At 35.9% G+C, this 17,888-nt stretch overlaps 1 protein-coding gene across 2 annotated transcripts in view; it reads right to left on the bottom strand.

The window, feature by feature from the left end:
* MAP3K7 (mitogen-activated protein kinase kinase kinase 7) overlaps positions 1-17,888 on the bottom strand; it is a 63,043-nt gene that overhangs the window by 29,600 nt on the left and 15,555 nt on the right. Inside the window, exons 3-12 of one of the 2 annotated variants that reach the window (XM_056125160.1) lie at positions 17,715-17,780; positions 17,039-17,084; positions 15,913-16,051; positions 13,468-13,592; positions 11,029-11,157; positions 7,940-8,070; positions 6,148-6,229; positions 3,995-4,125; positions 3,276-3,405; positions 338-418 (exon numbers count right to left, since the gene is read on the bottom strand). In XM_056125160.1, the coding sequence (XP_055981135.1) occupies positions 338-418; positions 3,276-3,405; positions 3,995-4,125; positions 6,148-6,229; positions 7,940-8,070; positions 11,029-11,157; positions 13,468-13,592; positions 15,913-16,051; positions 17,039-17,084; positions 17,715-17,780 (1,060 nt within the window). The remainder of the gene's footprint in view (positions 1-337; positions 419-3,275; positions 3,406-3,994; positions 4,126-6,147; positions 6,230-7,939; positions 8,071-11,028; positions 11,158-13,467; positions 13,593-15,912; positions 16,052-17,038; positions 17,085-17,714; positions 17,781-17,888) is intronic. The other variant, XM_056125161.1, reaches the window with a different exon arrangement.

The following is a 17,888-nucleotide window of genomic DNA, read 5'->3' on the forward strand; positions in this document are numbered from 1 at the left end:
ACAAGGAAGGAAAAGAACCAAAGACAACATATAGTTTTAGTTTTAAATAGTGTTTCCTCTTTCTGTTGGGTAGGAAAAAAATCTGTATCCTGCTCACTTAAAGATGAGAGGAGGTTCTATCAGATTTCTGAGATGATGTTTGTTTTGTGGAAAGGTTTATTTTGCGTCCTACTTTATTTTCATTGGAGACCTGAAACGTAAACTGTCTCCCATGTTACTGCATGCAAGGTATCTATTTTCACATCCTAAAAAATTGGAGCAAGAAGCATTTTGCAAGTACCAGGGATCATTACTCCGGTTCCGCAGCTACTAGACCAACTCAGGTGGTCTATGATACCTGATATGACGATCTCAGGGACATCCAGAATGTTGCCAAATGAAGCGGTTTTACGGTGGCCCCGTTTAGGCTTGGAATAGGCTGCAAAAACACATATATACAGTATACATGCAAACAACCACAAATAGTAACACAGAAAACGATTATGAAAACAGAATAATTTTCAAATAGTTATGTTAATAACACTTCATGCAGACTGACATGCAGAACAATCTAACTTTTCATCCATGCTTGGGAAAGGCATGATTAAAGAGCAAACTACCAACACACAATGTTTCACATACTGGCTTTAATTAGCAGGAAAGAAAATCGGACAGACACACACAAAGCTGCAGAGTGATGAAGAAAGTAAAGTTCAAACATCTTCGTAGAAACAATCTTTGTAAGTGTAACCAGTGATGTACAATGAGGTGGTAAAAGTGGGAAGAATGATGAGTTAATAAGAAATAAGCTGCCATGACTTTTAAAAATTACACATAGTGTAACGTGTTCAAATTAGATGTTTCCTGAAGTGTGCTATAAAGTAAAATTCATCGATTAATAATTACTGAATCAAAATATGCAATGCATACAATTACATTTATACACAGTTCCAGCAGACTTTATTTACTATAATTTCCAAAGCTTAGGATACATTCTGTTAACCGTGAATAGTACTGAACATGCAGAATATGAACCTTTAAAAGTGAGACAGTTCACTAAATATGTGAATTGTGTAGAGTTCAAAAGGTGTTCAAAAACCTTTGTCCTACACATGTAAACATAAAAACAGGATAATTTAATGTGTGTGGTTTCTTTAATCTAAGGAAATATTTTATAATCAATCATGGATCACTACTTGATTGAAAAATCAATACTAGCAAAGACAAAATTATACTGCTTTCTGGTTTAGAGGAGCAGTCAGTGTTTGGCAGGATTATTCTGAATAATATCCCTGAATTTAAAAGGGTAAAGGACTGTCCTTTATGTACTACTCCTTTGAAACTTCATTGAGATACCCTCAGTGCACAGAACATGAAAGACCACTATTAAGAAGAGCTTGAGAGTAGGCAACAATTTAAATTAATCAATCCTAAAAATCTATGTGGCAGAGACTGCTAGAACCCTGCCAATCTTGATTCTTCCTCTTATGTGGAAGAGCAATCCTCCTAGATGAAAAGACAAGAGATCCTTCCTCATCTTAAGAGTCATATGACCATAATACTACTATGGTAAATGACATCAAAGCAGTTGTTGTTAGGAGTGACATCTTAGAGAGCTCTTCACAATAGCCTGAATAAATATATCCTAATTCTTCCCTTTGGCTGCCTAACTGTGATGACGAAGAGTTATAAAAACCAAGTTGGAGGATACCTCTAAGCCTCCAGATCTGCTTGAGTAAAGAATAAAGTTATAAACTGGGATCTTGTTGTATTTAACTGATTCTAATGACAACTGATAAAAATCAGTGATTATGACTAGTTGGAACCAAGAACAGTATGAAGTTCTATCCTTTGGACAACGTCTTCCTGAAAAGAACTTCACAGAAAGGAGAATGTTCTATTTAGGAGAAAACACAAATAACAACAAAGTGTCTTTAAGACAATTGGTTAGCTAAGTTAAAAAAATATAAACGCAAATACACAAGTGTACACACACATAATTACAGACCACACAAACATGTTAACTGGGTTATCTCTGAGTGGGGCAATTATAGGACACTTTTTCAGAGGTTTATTTATATTCCCAATTTTTATACACAGAAACACATTTATTTTTATAATCAGCTCCCTCCATTTCTGGAGAAACTATAAAAAAATTAAACTAGCATTATAGGTAAGGTAAGGTAAAGGCCCTCCCGTTGATCGTCGATTTGCTCGAGCGGGCCCAGTAACGTCTCCATTGGAGACTTTGTTGTTACTGTGTCTGGCATATCGAATACTCTCAGTAGCTTGCAGGGCTCTCCGAGAGGGGCGGAGGAATCGAACTCGGGTCGGCCATGTTGGCCACTTGTAAGGCGAACGCCCTACCGCTGTGCTATCGCTCCATTATAGCAATAAAATCTAGTTAGGAAAGGTTGTCACTTTGCTCAAGTAACAAAGCACGCACCTCTTTTGTGCCAATCAGTTCCTACATAATGAATCACTCAATGAAGTGACATACTGCATTTAAAAGTTAGCCTTTTCCAAGAAGGAATAACATACCCATGCTCTTTCATCTTACATTTTAAATAATTAACTACAATCAACTCAGTTACTTCTACTCTTGAAAGGGAGAAATAAGTAAGGTCTAATCATATTTGGGTCTAAACACTTTTTGCTAACCTCAAAATATTTGCTAATATTTGAGTCTAGCAAAAGATTCTAGGAGAGTCACTCAAAATCCTCCAAAACATTCCAGGTTTGCCTAATTTTAATTTCTCACTTGGATTTCCAGTTCTTGCTTAATAAAATTCTATTTGATTAGATCTGTAATTTGGAAAGTATATTTTCTGACCTAAATAATTTTTCATGTTTTCTCTTTGGACCAAACCTGGTAGAACTCATGAGACATGTGGTACCAGAGATCAATTCCGAAGCTCCTGCATGTAACACATGTGTTCCAGTCCTTTGAGCTATCTACTGCTCTGGTCCCAATCCAAAAACTTTTATGACATATTTTCCTTATATGGCATTTGAAACTTATCAATTCTTAAAAGCATGAAAAATATGTCTTAAGTCTACTTTGCCCCTTAAAAAATTTTAATACAGAGGGGATAAAGAAAACAGGGGTTAAGGAACTTGCCTTATATGTGGCTGACCCCAGTTCAATCCCTGCACGGCAGAAGCTCCCAGGGCAATCCTAAACTAGGAGTAAGCCCTGAGTACTGCCAAGCCTCGCAACAAAATTACAACAAAAACAAAACCCCAAATCCTGATATTACCATTTTCAGTTTCTTAGATTTTTAGTTCCTCTTTACCTGCCGTTGCAGCGATCCTGGCTTCTATTTCAGACATGTCAGCACTCATCCTCTTGCCCTCGGAGGTTGGGGGCAAGCTCTCTATGCTGCTCCCACGGGAAGCTCCCAAGCTTAAACGTCCAGATTCACTCTGTTAAGATTACAGGTCAATTTGAATTACTGAATTTCTTGAGATCAAAAATCCTGAGCAGCTTAGGAGGGATATACCAACTGGGATTCTTATTGATTCTGTTCTAGGCTGCATGAGGGAACTTTCATATAGAGGGAGCTGCAAGGGGGAAGGTAGAGCAAGTTTCAGATTTTTACTTTAGGGAATGGTTTATTACTGGAGTTAGGAGTTGTATGTCCAAATTAATAGTGATTTTTATTAACTCTGGCCAAGTGAATGAAACACTCCACAGGATACTTTTAAACCAATAACAGAGAAAATATAATAAACTGAACTGCATAAAATAACATATTTAGGAAAAGCCCTTCAACTGGGTAGTGTGGTTAAAAAAACACCCACTTTGCATAATTTTAACATCAAAGACAACAATCATTGGAAGAGAAAACAATCTAGTATCAAAGGCAAGAGACATCTTATTGTATTTATTAAAATTTTTCTGTATGCTTCAGGGAGAAGACTCAAAATGTGTATATAAAAGAGTAATAATTTCAGTTATTAATATTATGAGCACTAATGAGACACGACTTTTCATTTAAATAACAAAACAAACCTGTTGCTTTGCCTGGTTTTTCAATAATTTTGATTCCAAGCGTTTGATAGTATCATTTGTTGCTGGAACTTGTTCCATATTAGTGTCACTTTTATTACTGGTATTTGTAGACGTGATGTCCATGAATGAACCTAGAAAGTAAAAATATTTATGACTATAAACTGAGAATTCATCCAAAAACATGCAACTTAAACATTTTTATAATCTAGCAAGACTAGAATAGATATGATTTTTAAGATTAACATATTCCAATGAATTCATTTTAAATTAAAGAGTTCCCTTCACCTTCCCCCAAGAAACCAAAACATCTAAGTACTCTTCTAAGAGTCAAAAATGATTATTTCTTAGGATACATTATACAAAAGTACAGTGAGAGAGTAATAAACTGTGTCAAAGGCTACTGAGAGCAAGAACAGAGAACTTTTATTAATATTTGTTCATACATATGTATTTAGTAAAGAGGAGGTCTTGGTGACCTCGATAGAGCAATTCTGGACTGGGAAAATACGTCAAAAAACTGGAGCACTTGCTTTGCTTGTCAAAGGCCCTGAGTTGACAAGCACACAATCCAGCAGCACACAACCCTCAAGTACCAGGTTGTATCCTGGTGGCTCATAACACCCCTGGGGAAGTCATGTCCTGTGTGTCAACCACCCCTACCTCCCCACACTCCCTCCCACCCCTCTCTCTCTTTAAAGTAGAGCAATTCTGGAGTTGTGGTAAAAGTCACAAGAGAATGGGATGAGAAAAGCTAAAGAATGCAGATATTGACTACACATGTTCTGGGAATGATGCCAAAAGTGAGAAGCTAGGATAAAATTAATGATTCAAGGGGTCAGAGAGATAGTATAGCAGGTAAAACATTTGCCTTTCATACAGCTAACCTGAATCTGATCTCCAACACCCCACAAAGTCCTACAAAACCTGCCAAGAATGACCCCTGACTGCACAGCCAGGAGGAGTAAGCCCTGAGCACTGCAGGGTGTACCCCAAACCAAAATAAAACAAAAATTAACTTGATGCTTCAAGAGATAGAGAGAAAACTGCTGAGACCAGTAGAGCGTGAGAGGATGAGGGAAGAATCTAAGAACTCAGGGCGAATGAAAAGGCAGCAAAAATGAAACAACAGAGGTCACAGTATGAAGAGCGATTTTAGAGGTGATTAGGAGAAGCAAGTAAATAAAATTTAACAGAAATGTACTTTAAAATTTAAATTTCTAAATTTCAGAGAAAGTCTTTAAATTTTTAAGTTTGAAATTGGGACCACATAGCCGAACACTAAAACAGCTAACAATATAGTTATTTTTAAGTACAGAGTAAATGTATATACACACATATACCTTTTCAATTCCTTAGAATAAAATCCAATGTATTTTTAAGAAGTATACTTTTTTCTAAGTATTATTTCTATAATCTTTTTTACTGGTGGAAATTACAAATCTCATTATCACTTAATTCCAAAACTGAGAACTTTGATAGCTACTTAAGTAAGACTCTGTGGATTTTTCTATAACCCCCCACCCCCAACAGGGTATTCATGGTAAGTTTATGAAATACATCTATAGCACTGTAGCACTATCCTCCCGTTGTTCATGATTTGCTCGAGCAGGCACCAGTAACGTCTCCATTGTGAGACTTCTTGTTACTGTTTTTGGCATATCGAATATGCCATGGGAAGCATGCCAGGCTCTGCGATGCGGGCAGGATACTCTTGGTAGCTTGTTGGGCTCTCCGAGGGATGGAGGAATAGAACCCAGGTCGGCCATGTGCAAGGCAAACACCCTACCCGCTGTGCTATCGCTCCAGTGACATAAAAAACATATATAATGCAATAATTTTGAATAAATTTAGATCAAGCATTATCTGTGTAAAATTATTTTTCAAATAAAGAATGACACTCTTACTATATACAATATTTTAATATCCAACAATGCAAAAATTCAAAGACCTAGAAGCACGTCATCACTAACTCTCTAATCTTGAGTATCTTCATGAAGCCTGATGCACCTGGAAACTAAAATTGCAGTCAATCATATGAAATGAAGAAATTAAAATGCAAACGAGGTTATCATTCATTGCTTCTTGATTGCAATTTCATAGGACTGGAGAGAACGACAACAACAAAATAAAAATCTCCCGAACTATCTATTTACCTGTACTGGTGGCAGAGTTGCTCTGGCCTTCATCTGAAAACTGACAAGGATATTGTAATGGCTCATCTGCTCCTGGAAAGTACTATATATATATAAAAAGAAAAATTATAATTTAAAATTTATTTGATACACAAAAATTATGTGAAAACTCACTTGCACAGAACATTAGAATTATTTCCTTGTGGTGCAAAACTGCTGCTTTATTTTCCCTAAGGGATACTATATTAATCATTTTAAAAATTTTACGCAGATGACAATAATGTGCTCTCTTCAAAATTTCAACAATGACCAATGAATGTCCTGCAATTACAATATCGATTTTACACAGGGCTGGGAGAGTTTTGAAGGCAACAGCAAATATTTATCTACAGAATGTGGATGAAATGGTATAATACATTATCATTACATGAAACTTACTTATGTTCTCATAGCAGTGGTGTCAATTTCTATATTGCTGAAATAATGATTTGGAAAAACTAGATGTCTCTGAGACAACATCAGCTCTGATATTTTGAATATTAAGAGGATTGGCATGGCTTTTCCTCTGACTTTGGAGACATAGTTTTGAAAATAACTGCCAAAGAAAGTAGCACTGTAGCACTGTTCTCCCGTTGTTCATCGATTTGCTCAAGTGGGCCCAGTAATGTTTCCATTATGAGATTTATCGTTACTGTGTTTGGCATATCCGATATGTCCCAGGGAGCTTGCCAGGTTTTGCCATGCAGGCAAGATACTCTCAGTAGCTTGCCAGGCTTTCTGAGAGGGGAGGAGGAATCGAACCTGGGTCGCCCTGGTGGCTGGCGTGCAATGCAAACGCCCTACCTGCTGTGCTATCGGCTGGACAAAGAAAGTAAGGAAGGAAAAATAAAAAAGAGCTGCTTTTCTCAAATTAGAGCACATTATAGCACAATTATAATTTGAACAACTATCACCTGACACACAGTTGTTTTTTTTTTTTTCAGGATTCTATAATAACTGGTACCCAAACTTTGCTGGCAAGCTTTAGCCAGATTCATTTAAGATGTTTAGCATAAGCTATTCTGAATAGAATGAATAACTAAGTCTTTGGCTATCTCGGAAATTATTTAGTCTATATCTAAGAAATTTAAAGATTTTTCTAGTGAGTAAATGATTTTGAAATTTAGGTACCTTCCTATATAAAAGGTATTCCTATATAGAAGGTATTAATTGATATAGTCTGTAGTTTGGTAAAAATTAGAAGCCCCAAATTTATCATATGATTCTAAAAGTGTTTGACTTATTTTAATAATCATTTAAAAAGGGTTCTTCTACTTTTAAAAAACCTTAAGTCCTAGGACAAAGTCCTAACTGTTTAACTGGCAAATTAAAAGGTTAACATATGCAAGGGAAAAGTAAAGGATAAAAAACATTTAAATGTGCTCAAGAATACAACTTCTCTATTACCCTACATACATGAAAAAAAAAATTAGCAAGTATTACAGTTACATTAGAGATGACAATTTAACTTTTACCATACTGACCACGAGGCATTAAGCCAGGAAATAAACACACGTGTCCACTAAGTTAAGGATATTGGCCGGGGGTGGGGGTGGTGGTGGTGGTGGTGGATTCCCATTTTAGAGAACCAGATTTTTCTTTTAAAAATGTTTTTCTCTGATCATGAGTTATAAACACCATTCTAATTCAGAAAACACCAAAAAGTTCTAAGTAGAAGAAATAGGAAAATAACCCTATTGCTTTGATACCTCATTAAAACATAATCTAAAACAAATTCCCATTAATCCCAAACCCCTCAAAAGAAGGATTATACCCGCATCAAGTGAGTCATTATTTTCACAATTTCCTCCATTGAAGGACGCTGAGAAGGATCTTTAGACCAACAACGAGTCATCAGGCTCTCGATGGGTTTAGGTAGATTTCTGATCAATGGTGGTCGAGTACCTATAATTGGAATTAGAGAGGGAGGGCAGAATATATTTATCTAAAGATGGTGTATATGTTTTGTTTGGTTTTGATTTCTGGGCCACACCTAGAGTGCTGGTAGTACTGGTAAAACCATGTGATGCCAGGGTTAAAAGAAAGTATATGAATTCCAGCTCTTTGAGCCATCTAAATGGTTCCACAAATTTGTGTTCTTCTTTGAACGGACGTATTTCCAAAAATGGATCTATTTTATAAATCTTGTAATTTAAGATTTTGAAGAGCAAATCTTGTCTTTTATGACATCATCTATGATGTTAACTAAGTATATTACCTTCCCATAAAGAGAAGACTATAAATACTTTCATTTTATTGATTTTTTATTTACAAGTGAAATTTGCAAAATTTGCAAGTGCAAATTTTCTTTGGCTCTGAATTCGTCTCATCCATTCTGTATTACTTTTTCTTTCTTTTTTGAATCACTGTGAGATACAGTTACAAAGCTTTCATGTTTGAGTTTCAGCCATAAAATGATCAAACTCCCATCCCTCCACCAGTGCACGTTTTTCACCACCAATGCCCTCAGTATCCATCCCCTTCCCAACCCTCCCCCTGCCTCTATGGCAGACAATTTCCCCCCCATACCCTGTCTCTACTTTGGGGGATTATGGTTTGCAATATAGATACTGACAGACATTTAGTTCTTTATCTACTTTCAGGACACATCTCCCATCCCAAACAATCCCTCCAACCATCATTGACTTAGTGATCCCTTCTCTATCCCAGCTACCTTCTCCCCCAGCTCACAAGGCAGGCTTCCAACTATGGTGCAATATTCCTGGCCCTTTTGTCTACTGTTCTTGGATGTCAGTCCCATATTATGTTATTTTATATTCCACAAATAAGCGCAGTCATTCTATGTCTGTCCCTCTCTTTCTGACTCATTTCACTTGGCATGATACTGTCTATGACCATCCACATATAAGCAAATTTCATGACTTCATCTTTCCTAACTGCTGCATAGTATTCCATTGTGTAGATGTACCAAAGTTTCTTTAACCAGTCGTCTGTTCTTGGGCATTTGGGCTATTAAATATTAACTTACAATTCTAATTGTAGTATGGTGACAGGCTGAGATTAATTCATTTGCTGTATCATTTTAACAATAACGGCTTACTGGTTGTCTTATGAAGAAGAATGTGAGTGATGGGACTTCACAGCCTCTGCCATGTAATCTCATAGGCCCAGCTTTCCAGATTCTTGACTAATCTCTCAGTTACACTGTTCTTCCAGCTGAAAACTCTGGAATGCTCTTGGGAGGTGGGTGGGCAGAGACCCTGGCCTGCAGCAGTCCCAGCAGCTGCACCCACAGCCCACAGCTGCAATCATGCCAACAGCCCATCTCTACTGCTTCATGACGAATGTCTGTAGATACCAGACTGATGAAAATCACAGGCACACCAGTTTTCAGGTTGCAAACTTTGGGTTTTTTTTTTTAGTAGAGTCAGGCAGCCTCCCAGCAAACCCCCATACTTCCAGAAGCCCCAGCAACCACACCCATATCACACAGCCACTGCCATGCAAACTCATCGGCCCAATTCTACAGATTGTTGAGTTCCTGGAGTACAACACCTCCAAATTCCAGAATAATGTCATCTCAATAGGAGCATACCAGATTAGATGGGAAAGTAACATAGAGGCCAACTATACTCAGTAAATGAAATTAATAAGAGAGAAGGCTCAACGAGCAACTAACAGCTCAGTTAACTCTCAGACAAGGACTTAGTGATCCCATGGTGAGATTTAACAATTTTCACAATTTTTCTTTCATTGAAGTATTTTTTGATAATGTATGTCATTAGCCATTTCATTATGGTAAGCAATATAAACTGCTAAAGGGTGCAGGCTGGGGGGGGGGGGGGGGCGTTAATACCTTTTCCAAGTTGAGCTGTCCTAGGGCAAAACAGATGAAGCAGATAAGCCCCTGCCCTCTAGGAATGCACAGACGACCCCTTCTCCATTTTAAGAATGGGGGGAAAGGAGATGCCCAAGAAAGTCAAGAATCCAGCTCCTTCCGCACCAATCAGCTTTTTATGCGCCTTCCTTCTCCCACCTCTTCTGAATAGTGTCTGTTTCTTTAATTCTGTCTCATAATGAAAAAATGAGTGATTGGGTCCATCCAGCAAATTCAGAATTTTCTCTATTATTGTTGTTATTCTTGTTATTTTGGGGCCACACCGGGCAGTACTCAGGCGAATCCAATTGGAAACAACGGTGGAAGAAAGGGTACACCGATACTGGGTTTGGTACTGAAACACTGAATGCCCGTAATAACTGCATTATAAACAACTTTGCAAATCATGGAGTTAAAATACAGTTTAAAAAAAAAAGAAAGAATAAATAAATGAATGCCCAGAAATGCCTTCTGAACTATGTGGTGCCAGGTACTACGCTTAAAACATGCACTAAGACCACTTGAAATTACTCTCTAGTCCCTGATATCTTATTTGTTTTTATTTTTGGTTTTAGGGGCATGTTTAGCTGTACTTAGGGCTTACTCCTGTCTCGTGCTCAGGGATCATTCTTGGCGGTATTCAGGGGACTAATACCGTGCCTGGAGTCAAAATAGGGTTGGCCAAGTACTATCTTTCTGGCCCCAAGGTTCCCAATATCTTTCCTGAACGGTACTTATGGTTAATTTCAAAATTTTCTCAAAATGTCTTGAGAAATCAGCTTTCATTAAAAAAAAAAATGTTATCTGTGGTATATTCACTGACTTCCAAATGAGTCTTATGAGAAGCAGATCTTTGGTATTTGTGAACCAAACATGCACGACCTGAGAACTGTCAGCTTTATGCAATTACCCAGATGGTGACATTAGTAGGAAGGTTCCTAATTTCAAGAGGAGTTAATATTAGGGATAAATACAATTTTTTTCAAATAGAAAACACACAAAATGTATGAAAAACTTTCACGAACCATTATGAACGGCCCACATGATACGGAAGGCTGGGCCACCAATCTCATCAAAGGGTTTCCGTCGTGTTATTACTTCCCAAAGGATAATACCCCAGCTGAAGACATCACATTTTTCACTATAATTGCTACCTAAAGAAAAAGAGGCACAATGTTAAGAATTATACTCCCATATGATTTATAGAAACAGCTTTATAAATTTTAAGAAAAATTATCTTGTATAAAATATATGTAGCTGGATAATTACTATCTCTAAAGTACCATTAAGTTTTTAAGTATAATTTCTAAAAAATGCAGTGTTAATTATGTACTAAAAATCTATTTTAGAAAGTTGGTCTTTGGGCTACTCTTAATGGTGCTCAGTAGTTACTCCAAAGCTCAGTGCTCTAAATTGTTTCTGGTATTAAGGGGGAACCAGAGTGCCAGGAATCAAGGAACCTAAGCTTCCTGCACGTAAAGCATTTGCTCTGGCTGTTGAGCTAACTCTGCAGCCCATTAGCTGGTCATTTTTTACCTTTTCAAGACTTTCTATGTGGGGAGAATATCAAACACTAGTACATTTCTTTCTGTAATTTCTTTTCCCCTCCTCATTTTCTTGATGGATAGCACTACTCTATCAAAGCACAAGAAATTTCTGATTTAGTATAAAGATTTTTCAGTATCTGGTGAGATGAAATTCTTAATTTGCAAACTTAAAAATAAGCTGTAAGCAATAAAAATTATGGGGAACAAATTTATAGCATATAGATGAAACAGTAAGATTTATGATTAGTAAAATAGCAGGTAGTAGGGACAATAAATATACACTCTCCTGAAATAACCCTCTATAAGAATGAACAATTACTATAGTGTCTGATACTGATGTATTATTAATAAGTGTACTAAAAGTCCATTCAGCAGTGCTTTATAATGTAGCATTATAATGACCTTTACATCTAAATTGGACTACAGGTGCTGATATTTGGGATGCTACCTAATTGTGAAAGCCTTGTTATGAATAAGTAACAGTAACTCTTATTTCTGGATTCTTTTATATAAAAAAATCTTTTACTCTCTCCATACTATAGTAATACTGTCATTTCAACTCACAGAAAGGTATAGAAATAATTTTAAAACAATGTCACTATATATGTTCTATGAACTTGAAAACATTTTCCAATTTTGTATAATTTAACACTCACTTGTCCACTAACTTTAAAAATAAATTTTATTGCAAAAAGCTCCATTCAAGTGACCAGATGCATAGAAAATTTCTCTCTCTGAGGTAGCTAAAAGCAAAGAAACAAAAATTTTTTAATTCATCAAAAATAAAAGAAATTGCTATAACCAGAATCTGATTATTGAATACATCCGAATTTTATGGGCATTCTTACTAATATATAATATATATATGTATCATATCTTCAATTTTTCTCATTTCAAAAATAACTTGGTTCATTTACATAAATGTCTAGTATGAAAATTTGTATTTTTTAGAACATCAGACATATGGAAGTGGAAAAGAAAGTAAATATCATTTATTTGTTCTTCTTAGCAACAAACTTCTGCCCAATCACTTGCATTTATACTAATGCACACTCATTTAAATGTTATACTATCAATTTTCATTACTGGGAAACCAATAAAAAAAGCACAACTGATTCTTGTTATTCCTGGCAGTTAATCTCTAATTTTGTGAATGCTGAATTGTGAATACTGAATCATCTGCTCCTAGCAGAAATTCACAGCGAGTCTGCCTTGAGTATCTTCTCAACATTTTTGTCAACTGACCAATACTCTTAATTTATGCATTTCTGTGTAAAACATATTGGCTCATTAATATTAAACTCCTGGGCAACTGTAACTTATACCTCAATGAACATTAGGTAGCATATATTTTCTCTAAGGAACATCGTTAAGTCTTCTTATTCTTAGCAATACTTTGTAGAAGGCACTTCAATACTATATTTGAAAGTAATTTAAACCAATGAAATAGCCAACAAAAATGTGAAAAATGTAGAATTAAACGATGTCAAAAGTACATTATAGGAGAGCTCAAATAAGAATTCGAACACTAGGACATGTATGGTGGCTAATTCAAATGTCGTTGTGTTCCCCTCCTACTCTGCCCCTCAATCTGTATAAATGCCTGCAAACAATCATGATTGATTATTGATTTGGACGTTATAAAAATGTGACTGTGTAATTAAGGTAAATGTAAGAGAAACTAAGCTCAACTGTAACATATGCTTGATCTTGCACAGAATGTACTAGACAACTTAAATTTTGTGCTCAAATTAAGATCTAAATTTATACTTATTTAATACCTCCCAACACATTCATGAATATTTTATAATTATGTATTTTACAGATAGGAAAGCTTGACAATATGGCAACGTCACAAATACATAATGGGTTTCCATGGAGGCAAGGCAGATCATCAGTGATGCTTGTGCCATTTACCTTCAAACACTTCTGGTGCCATCCAAGCAGCACTTCCTTTGTTATTGGTCATGTGTGTCTGAATATCACAGGCTGTACCAAAATCACAGATTTTTAAAACTGTACCCCCTGCAACAAGCAGTAAGCTGTTTAAAAAAAAAGGAGAAGAAAAAAAAAACTTTAAGAGCATTATCACATTCATAATTAAAGATATACAAAGGAATAGAAACACTTGAGCAGAATGTTACTATGCAATTTCTGTGACACTTTTACCAGATTCTAAGGTTTCTGTCTCCTGCTACAAATCCCTAAACTTTTCCTAAATGTATTTACCTTATTTGTTTTTGTTTTTTGGGTCACATCTAGCAGTACTTAGTTCTTACTCCTGACTCTTCACTAAGGATCACTCTGGGATCATCTCCCGTTGGTGCTCAGGGGACCAGATGGAATGTGGAAATCTAATCCAGGTCAGTCACTGCAAGGCAAGAGTTTTACACACTGTACTATCTCTCCAAACTCTCATAAATGTTTTTATCTTTTTGGACTAAACAAACACTGGTTAATAAAATCTCTACAGATTGACATTATGGTGTCTTGAGAGTGGATAGACAACAAATAATCAAATACCTTCCCAAATTATGTGCCCCTGCATTTAATCTACCAATCAAGGTTTGACAAAATGAATGCAAAAACCTAGTCATTAAATCTAGACCACAGAATTGAGAACACTGATCTAGAAACTTAAATCACAAATGACAATGGAAAAATAATAGAACAAATTTAGGTGAATCACCTCTACTAATATTAAATATCAATTAAAAATTGTTTTAGTTCTATGTGCATGAATATGCATATATATCCTAGATTGTAAAATACTCCATACTGTGGCTTCAAGATTTACAAATCTGCTTTGGTCTTACTGACCTTGTAGTAAACCAAAATAAGACTCTTTAGCCTAGTACATGAACTAGTCAATGCCTTATTTGCTCTCCCTTCTGGCTTAGGAGATTGCATTATTTCTCAGCTTTCTGAAGAATTACATGTGGCTATATCACTGCCTGACCATGGCATATGGGTGGGAGCCAATCCTAAACCCGGCCCATAACAATCTCCCATATGACATTCCTTTTCCTATTCCCATATATGTATCCAAATACTGAAGATATATTCTGGGGAGCTGCTTCTACTGGCTGCTGGCTCCTTGGGAGAAAAGGATACTGGTGCCTGACACTCACCAGTATCCTCTGAATTATGAATCAATTTGTTCCTGAGTTCTTAGGAGTTTGTTTGTTGCAGTTCTTAGGAGTCTGTTCTGATTTGTTCTGATAACTCTGTGTTAGTAAGAGGTGAAAAGGTCTCAATCTGGGAGCAGAAATAAGGCATATGAGTGAGAACATTGATTACAAGAGTGCATCAGATTAGACAGGAAAGTGAGAAGTTCTAACCAGGAGGAATGCTTCAATGTTTTAAACTAGTACTAAGAAAATGGAATACTTAAATCTATACTGGGACTGATTTCCTAAGAGCAAAACTCTTATGTGAGGACTGATGTGGTGTATGGAGGGAGGCATATGGGGAATTTAAAAAAAAAAAAAAACTGCCACAAGTGGGAAAAAGGGGAAAAACTGAGAGAAAAGGGAAAATACATACCACGCTTTTCCTCTGTTGACTGTCCATAAGAACAAACCCCTATCCTAAAGTTTCTGTCACTTAAAGTACTTATTTAGGGAATTTGGATTCTTTCAAAGTCCCAGAATTCTCAATATGGAAAAATCTAGAATAGTTTCAATTCCTACCAAGATGCCAGAAATGCCTTTCGCCTTGCTCTGAAGGAGCAAATAATAACCACTCTGTAAATTCCTGTAGAATGTCTACTATGTGTAGATATGTTAGCTGTGAAGAACATTGCAGGGAACAAGACCGATTTGTCTCTGCTCTGATGGAATGGTCTAGGAGTAGCAATACATATAATGCAGTTCAAAATAAGATTATAAGATAACAGTGACCAGAAGTCAATCTAAAAAATTATTAAAAATAAAATTAAGATTATATAAAAAAATCCTACTAATGAGAACACTTTAAAATGCAAGGTTAGATAACTGACTGAAAAAATGAAGGTTGAAACAAAAACCAACTCCTGGGACCAGAGATGAAAATGAACAGTAGAGTTCCTGCCTTGTATATATGAGGGCTGGGCTTAGTAGCTAGTACCACAAAAGTTAAAAATATAAATAAAAATCAAGAGCCAACTATTTCGTACCAAAATGAAACATCTGCCCCTCACCTCCCCGCCCCACCAACCCTACCATGCTTGACCCAAGCCAAAAGGGAAATGCATTTGCAACTTTCAGCTTAAATGGAAATGGGGTGTAGGGGAGGGAATGAAGACAGTGCAAGAAAGAGGGAGAGTGAATGAATGAGCGAGAGAGAAGAGAGGTGGGAATCAAATTAATATTTAGGACTCACTTTGGTGGCTTCAGGTCCCTGTGAATTAGAGCTTTGGGTTGCATGCTGTGAAGATAAGCCACTCCTTGGGAACACTGTAAACACCAACTCATTGCATGGGCAGCAGTGTAGTATGGCAATGGTTCAGCACCATGCAGCACTGCAAAAGAAAGGCACAAACTAAAAAGAACTTTATTGCTTATAACAAAAGGAGACACAAGGTGACTGCAACATAATCAGAGAACATGACTGGGCTCATGTCTACACATATGCTTTATCAATGTGCTCTGTATTCTTTTCTAAATACAAAGATCTAAAAGTCTCAAGTGGATAATTGCTTCATATTTAACATTTAATAGTAGGCCTTAAATGTTATACACATACTTAAGTTAAATTTATGTAGATTACAGCACCTTTTCAGATTGATAATTTTTCATATAATGTAAGTTACAAAGGAGATGGTACAATATCAGGAGCAAGAGCAACAGTACAAAAGGAAACATAGTCATGTGCATCAAGATGCTTTTAATTATACTTTCTGCAATAGCTAAAAACTTTGGAAATAGATCAATCAAATAAAGCATGGGTATTAGATATCCACTAACAATTAGGAGCAGCAATAAAAATTGTAAATAAAATTGGTGCAAAAGAACACATTTGCATGTAGGGCTGGTGTTTGTTAGGGAGTTAGCTTTGTTCTTTGTTCTATAAAGATTAAATGATAGATTTCTTTCATTATTACAAAAATGTTTAAAGTTTTACAGTTTTCATCATTTTATTTTCTGAAAAAAAATTAAGGAAGTGAATTATAGATATGGTTAGTTTTGAGGTGAGAAGGCTCAGCTAAAAATTAGAATTTTGAAGAGGTTTAAGAATCTATTTGAAAAGCAAGTTTACTTAAATGCATTTAATATTATGAGAAGCTTCATCAATTTAAAAGGCTGATATACTTAGATTTCTAAGTTTCACATCCTAATGCAGCATTCTTATCTTTTCACTTTTGATCTTTAACTTAACAGTTACTCTTTTTAATTAGATCCATTGGGATTCTGAGGGTAAATTGTGGAGAACACTAAGTAACCTAGGGTTTATATTAAAAGCTTTTCAATTATTTCACTCTACTAAAGACAGGTCTAATGACACTCACCATTATACAAAGAGCCCCCTTCTGCGTATTCCATCACAAGGCACACCTAAAGGAAATATATGACAGAATAATTAACCACAGTGATATAGGACCTTAGGGGAGACCAAGTTCAACCTCTGATTTTATAAAATCAACTGCTGATATATTAAAAGCACTAAAAATAATTTTGAACATCTACTATGCGAAATGAAATACAGAGGAAAAGGACATCTCTTGATCTCTAACCTGTTTGTTGGGAGTTCACTAAGAAAATTCTCTTAGAGAATATGACTTCTCTCACAGAGTAAAGGCACAGAAAAACCAAGATCCACATGTTTTGGGGACTTTCTTTTACAGGCTCAAGAGTAGGCATAATCACATGATATTAAATACCTCAAAAGAAGTGCCAAAGAGATAATATAGTGTTGTGTCAAGTGCTTGCCTTGCATGCTACTAGGTGTGGTCCAAACATCCACATACAAAAAAAGAAAAAAAAAAGAAAGAAAGCCTATTAAGTCCTTTATATAGTATTGCTAGACGATCCATACCTCAAATATTATGTAAACTTTATGCAAAGTACTACAGTTTTTGTTCAGCAATACATATTAAATAACAGATTAAGACAGCGTCACAAACCATAAACCTGTTATGTCATTTCTTACTGACAGATGACAATGAAAAAAATCAACTAACTTACTGGATTCAAGCAGGCTCCATATAGCTTTACAATATTAGGATGGTTCACACGGGATAATTGCCGGAGCTGTAACAAATGAAGATTTCTTTGAAAAAGAGCTAACTTTCAAGAAACTTTTCACAGTACATTAAAACCTTTTGGTTATACCAAGCATTAGTTTGATATTCAACAATT

The sequence above is a fragment of the Sorex fumeus genome, unplaced genomic scaffold (assembly GCF_029834395.1).
Source record: "Sorex fumeus unplaced genomic scaffold, SorFum_2.1 ptg000054l, whole genome shotgun sequence".
Lineage (NCBI taxonomy): Eukaryota > Metazoa > Chordata > Mammalia > Eulipotyphla > Soricidae > Sorex > Sorex fumeus.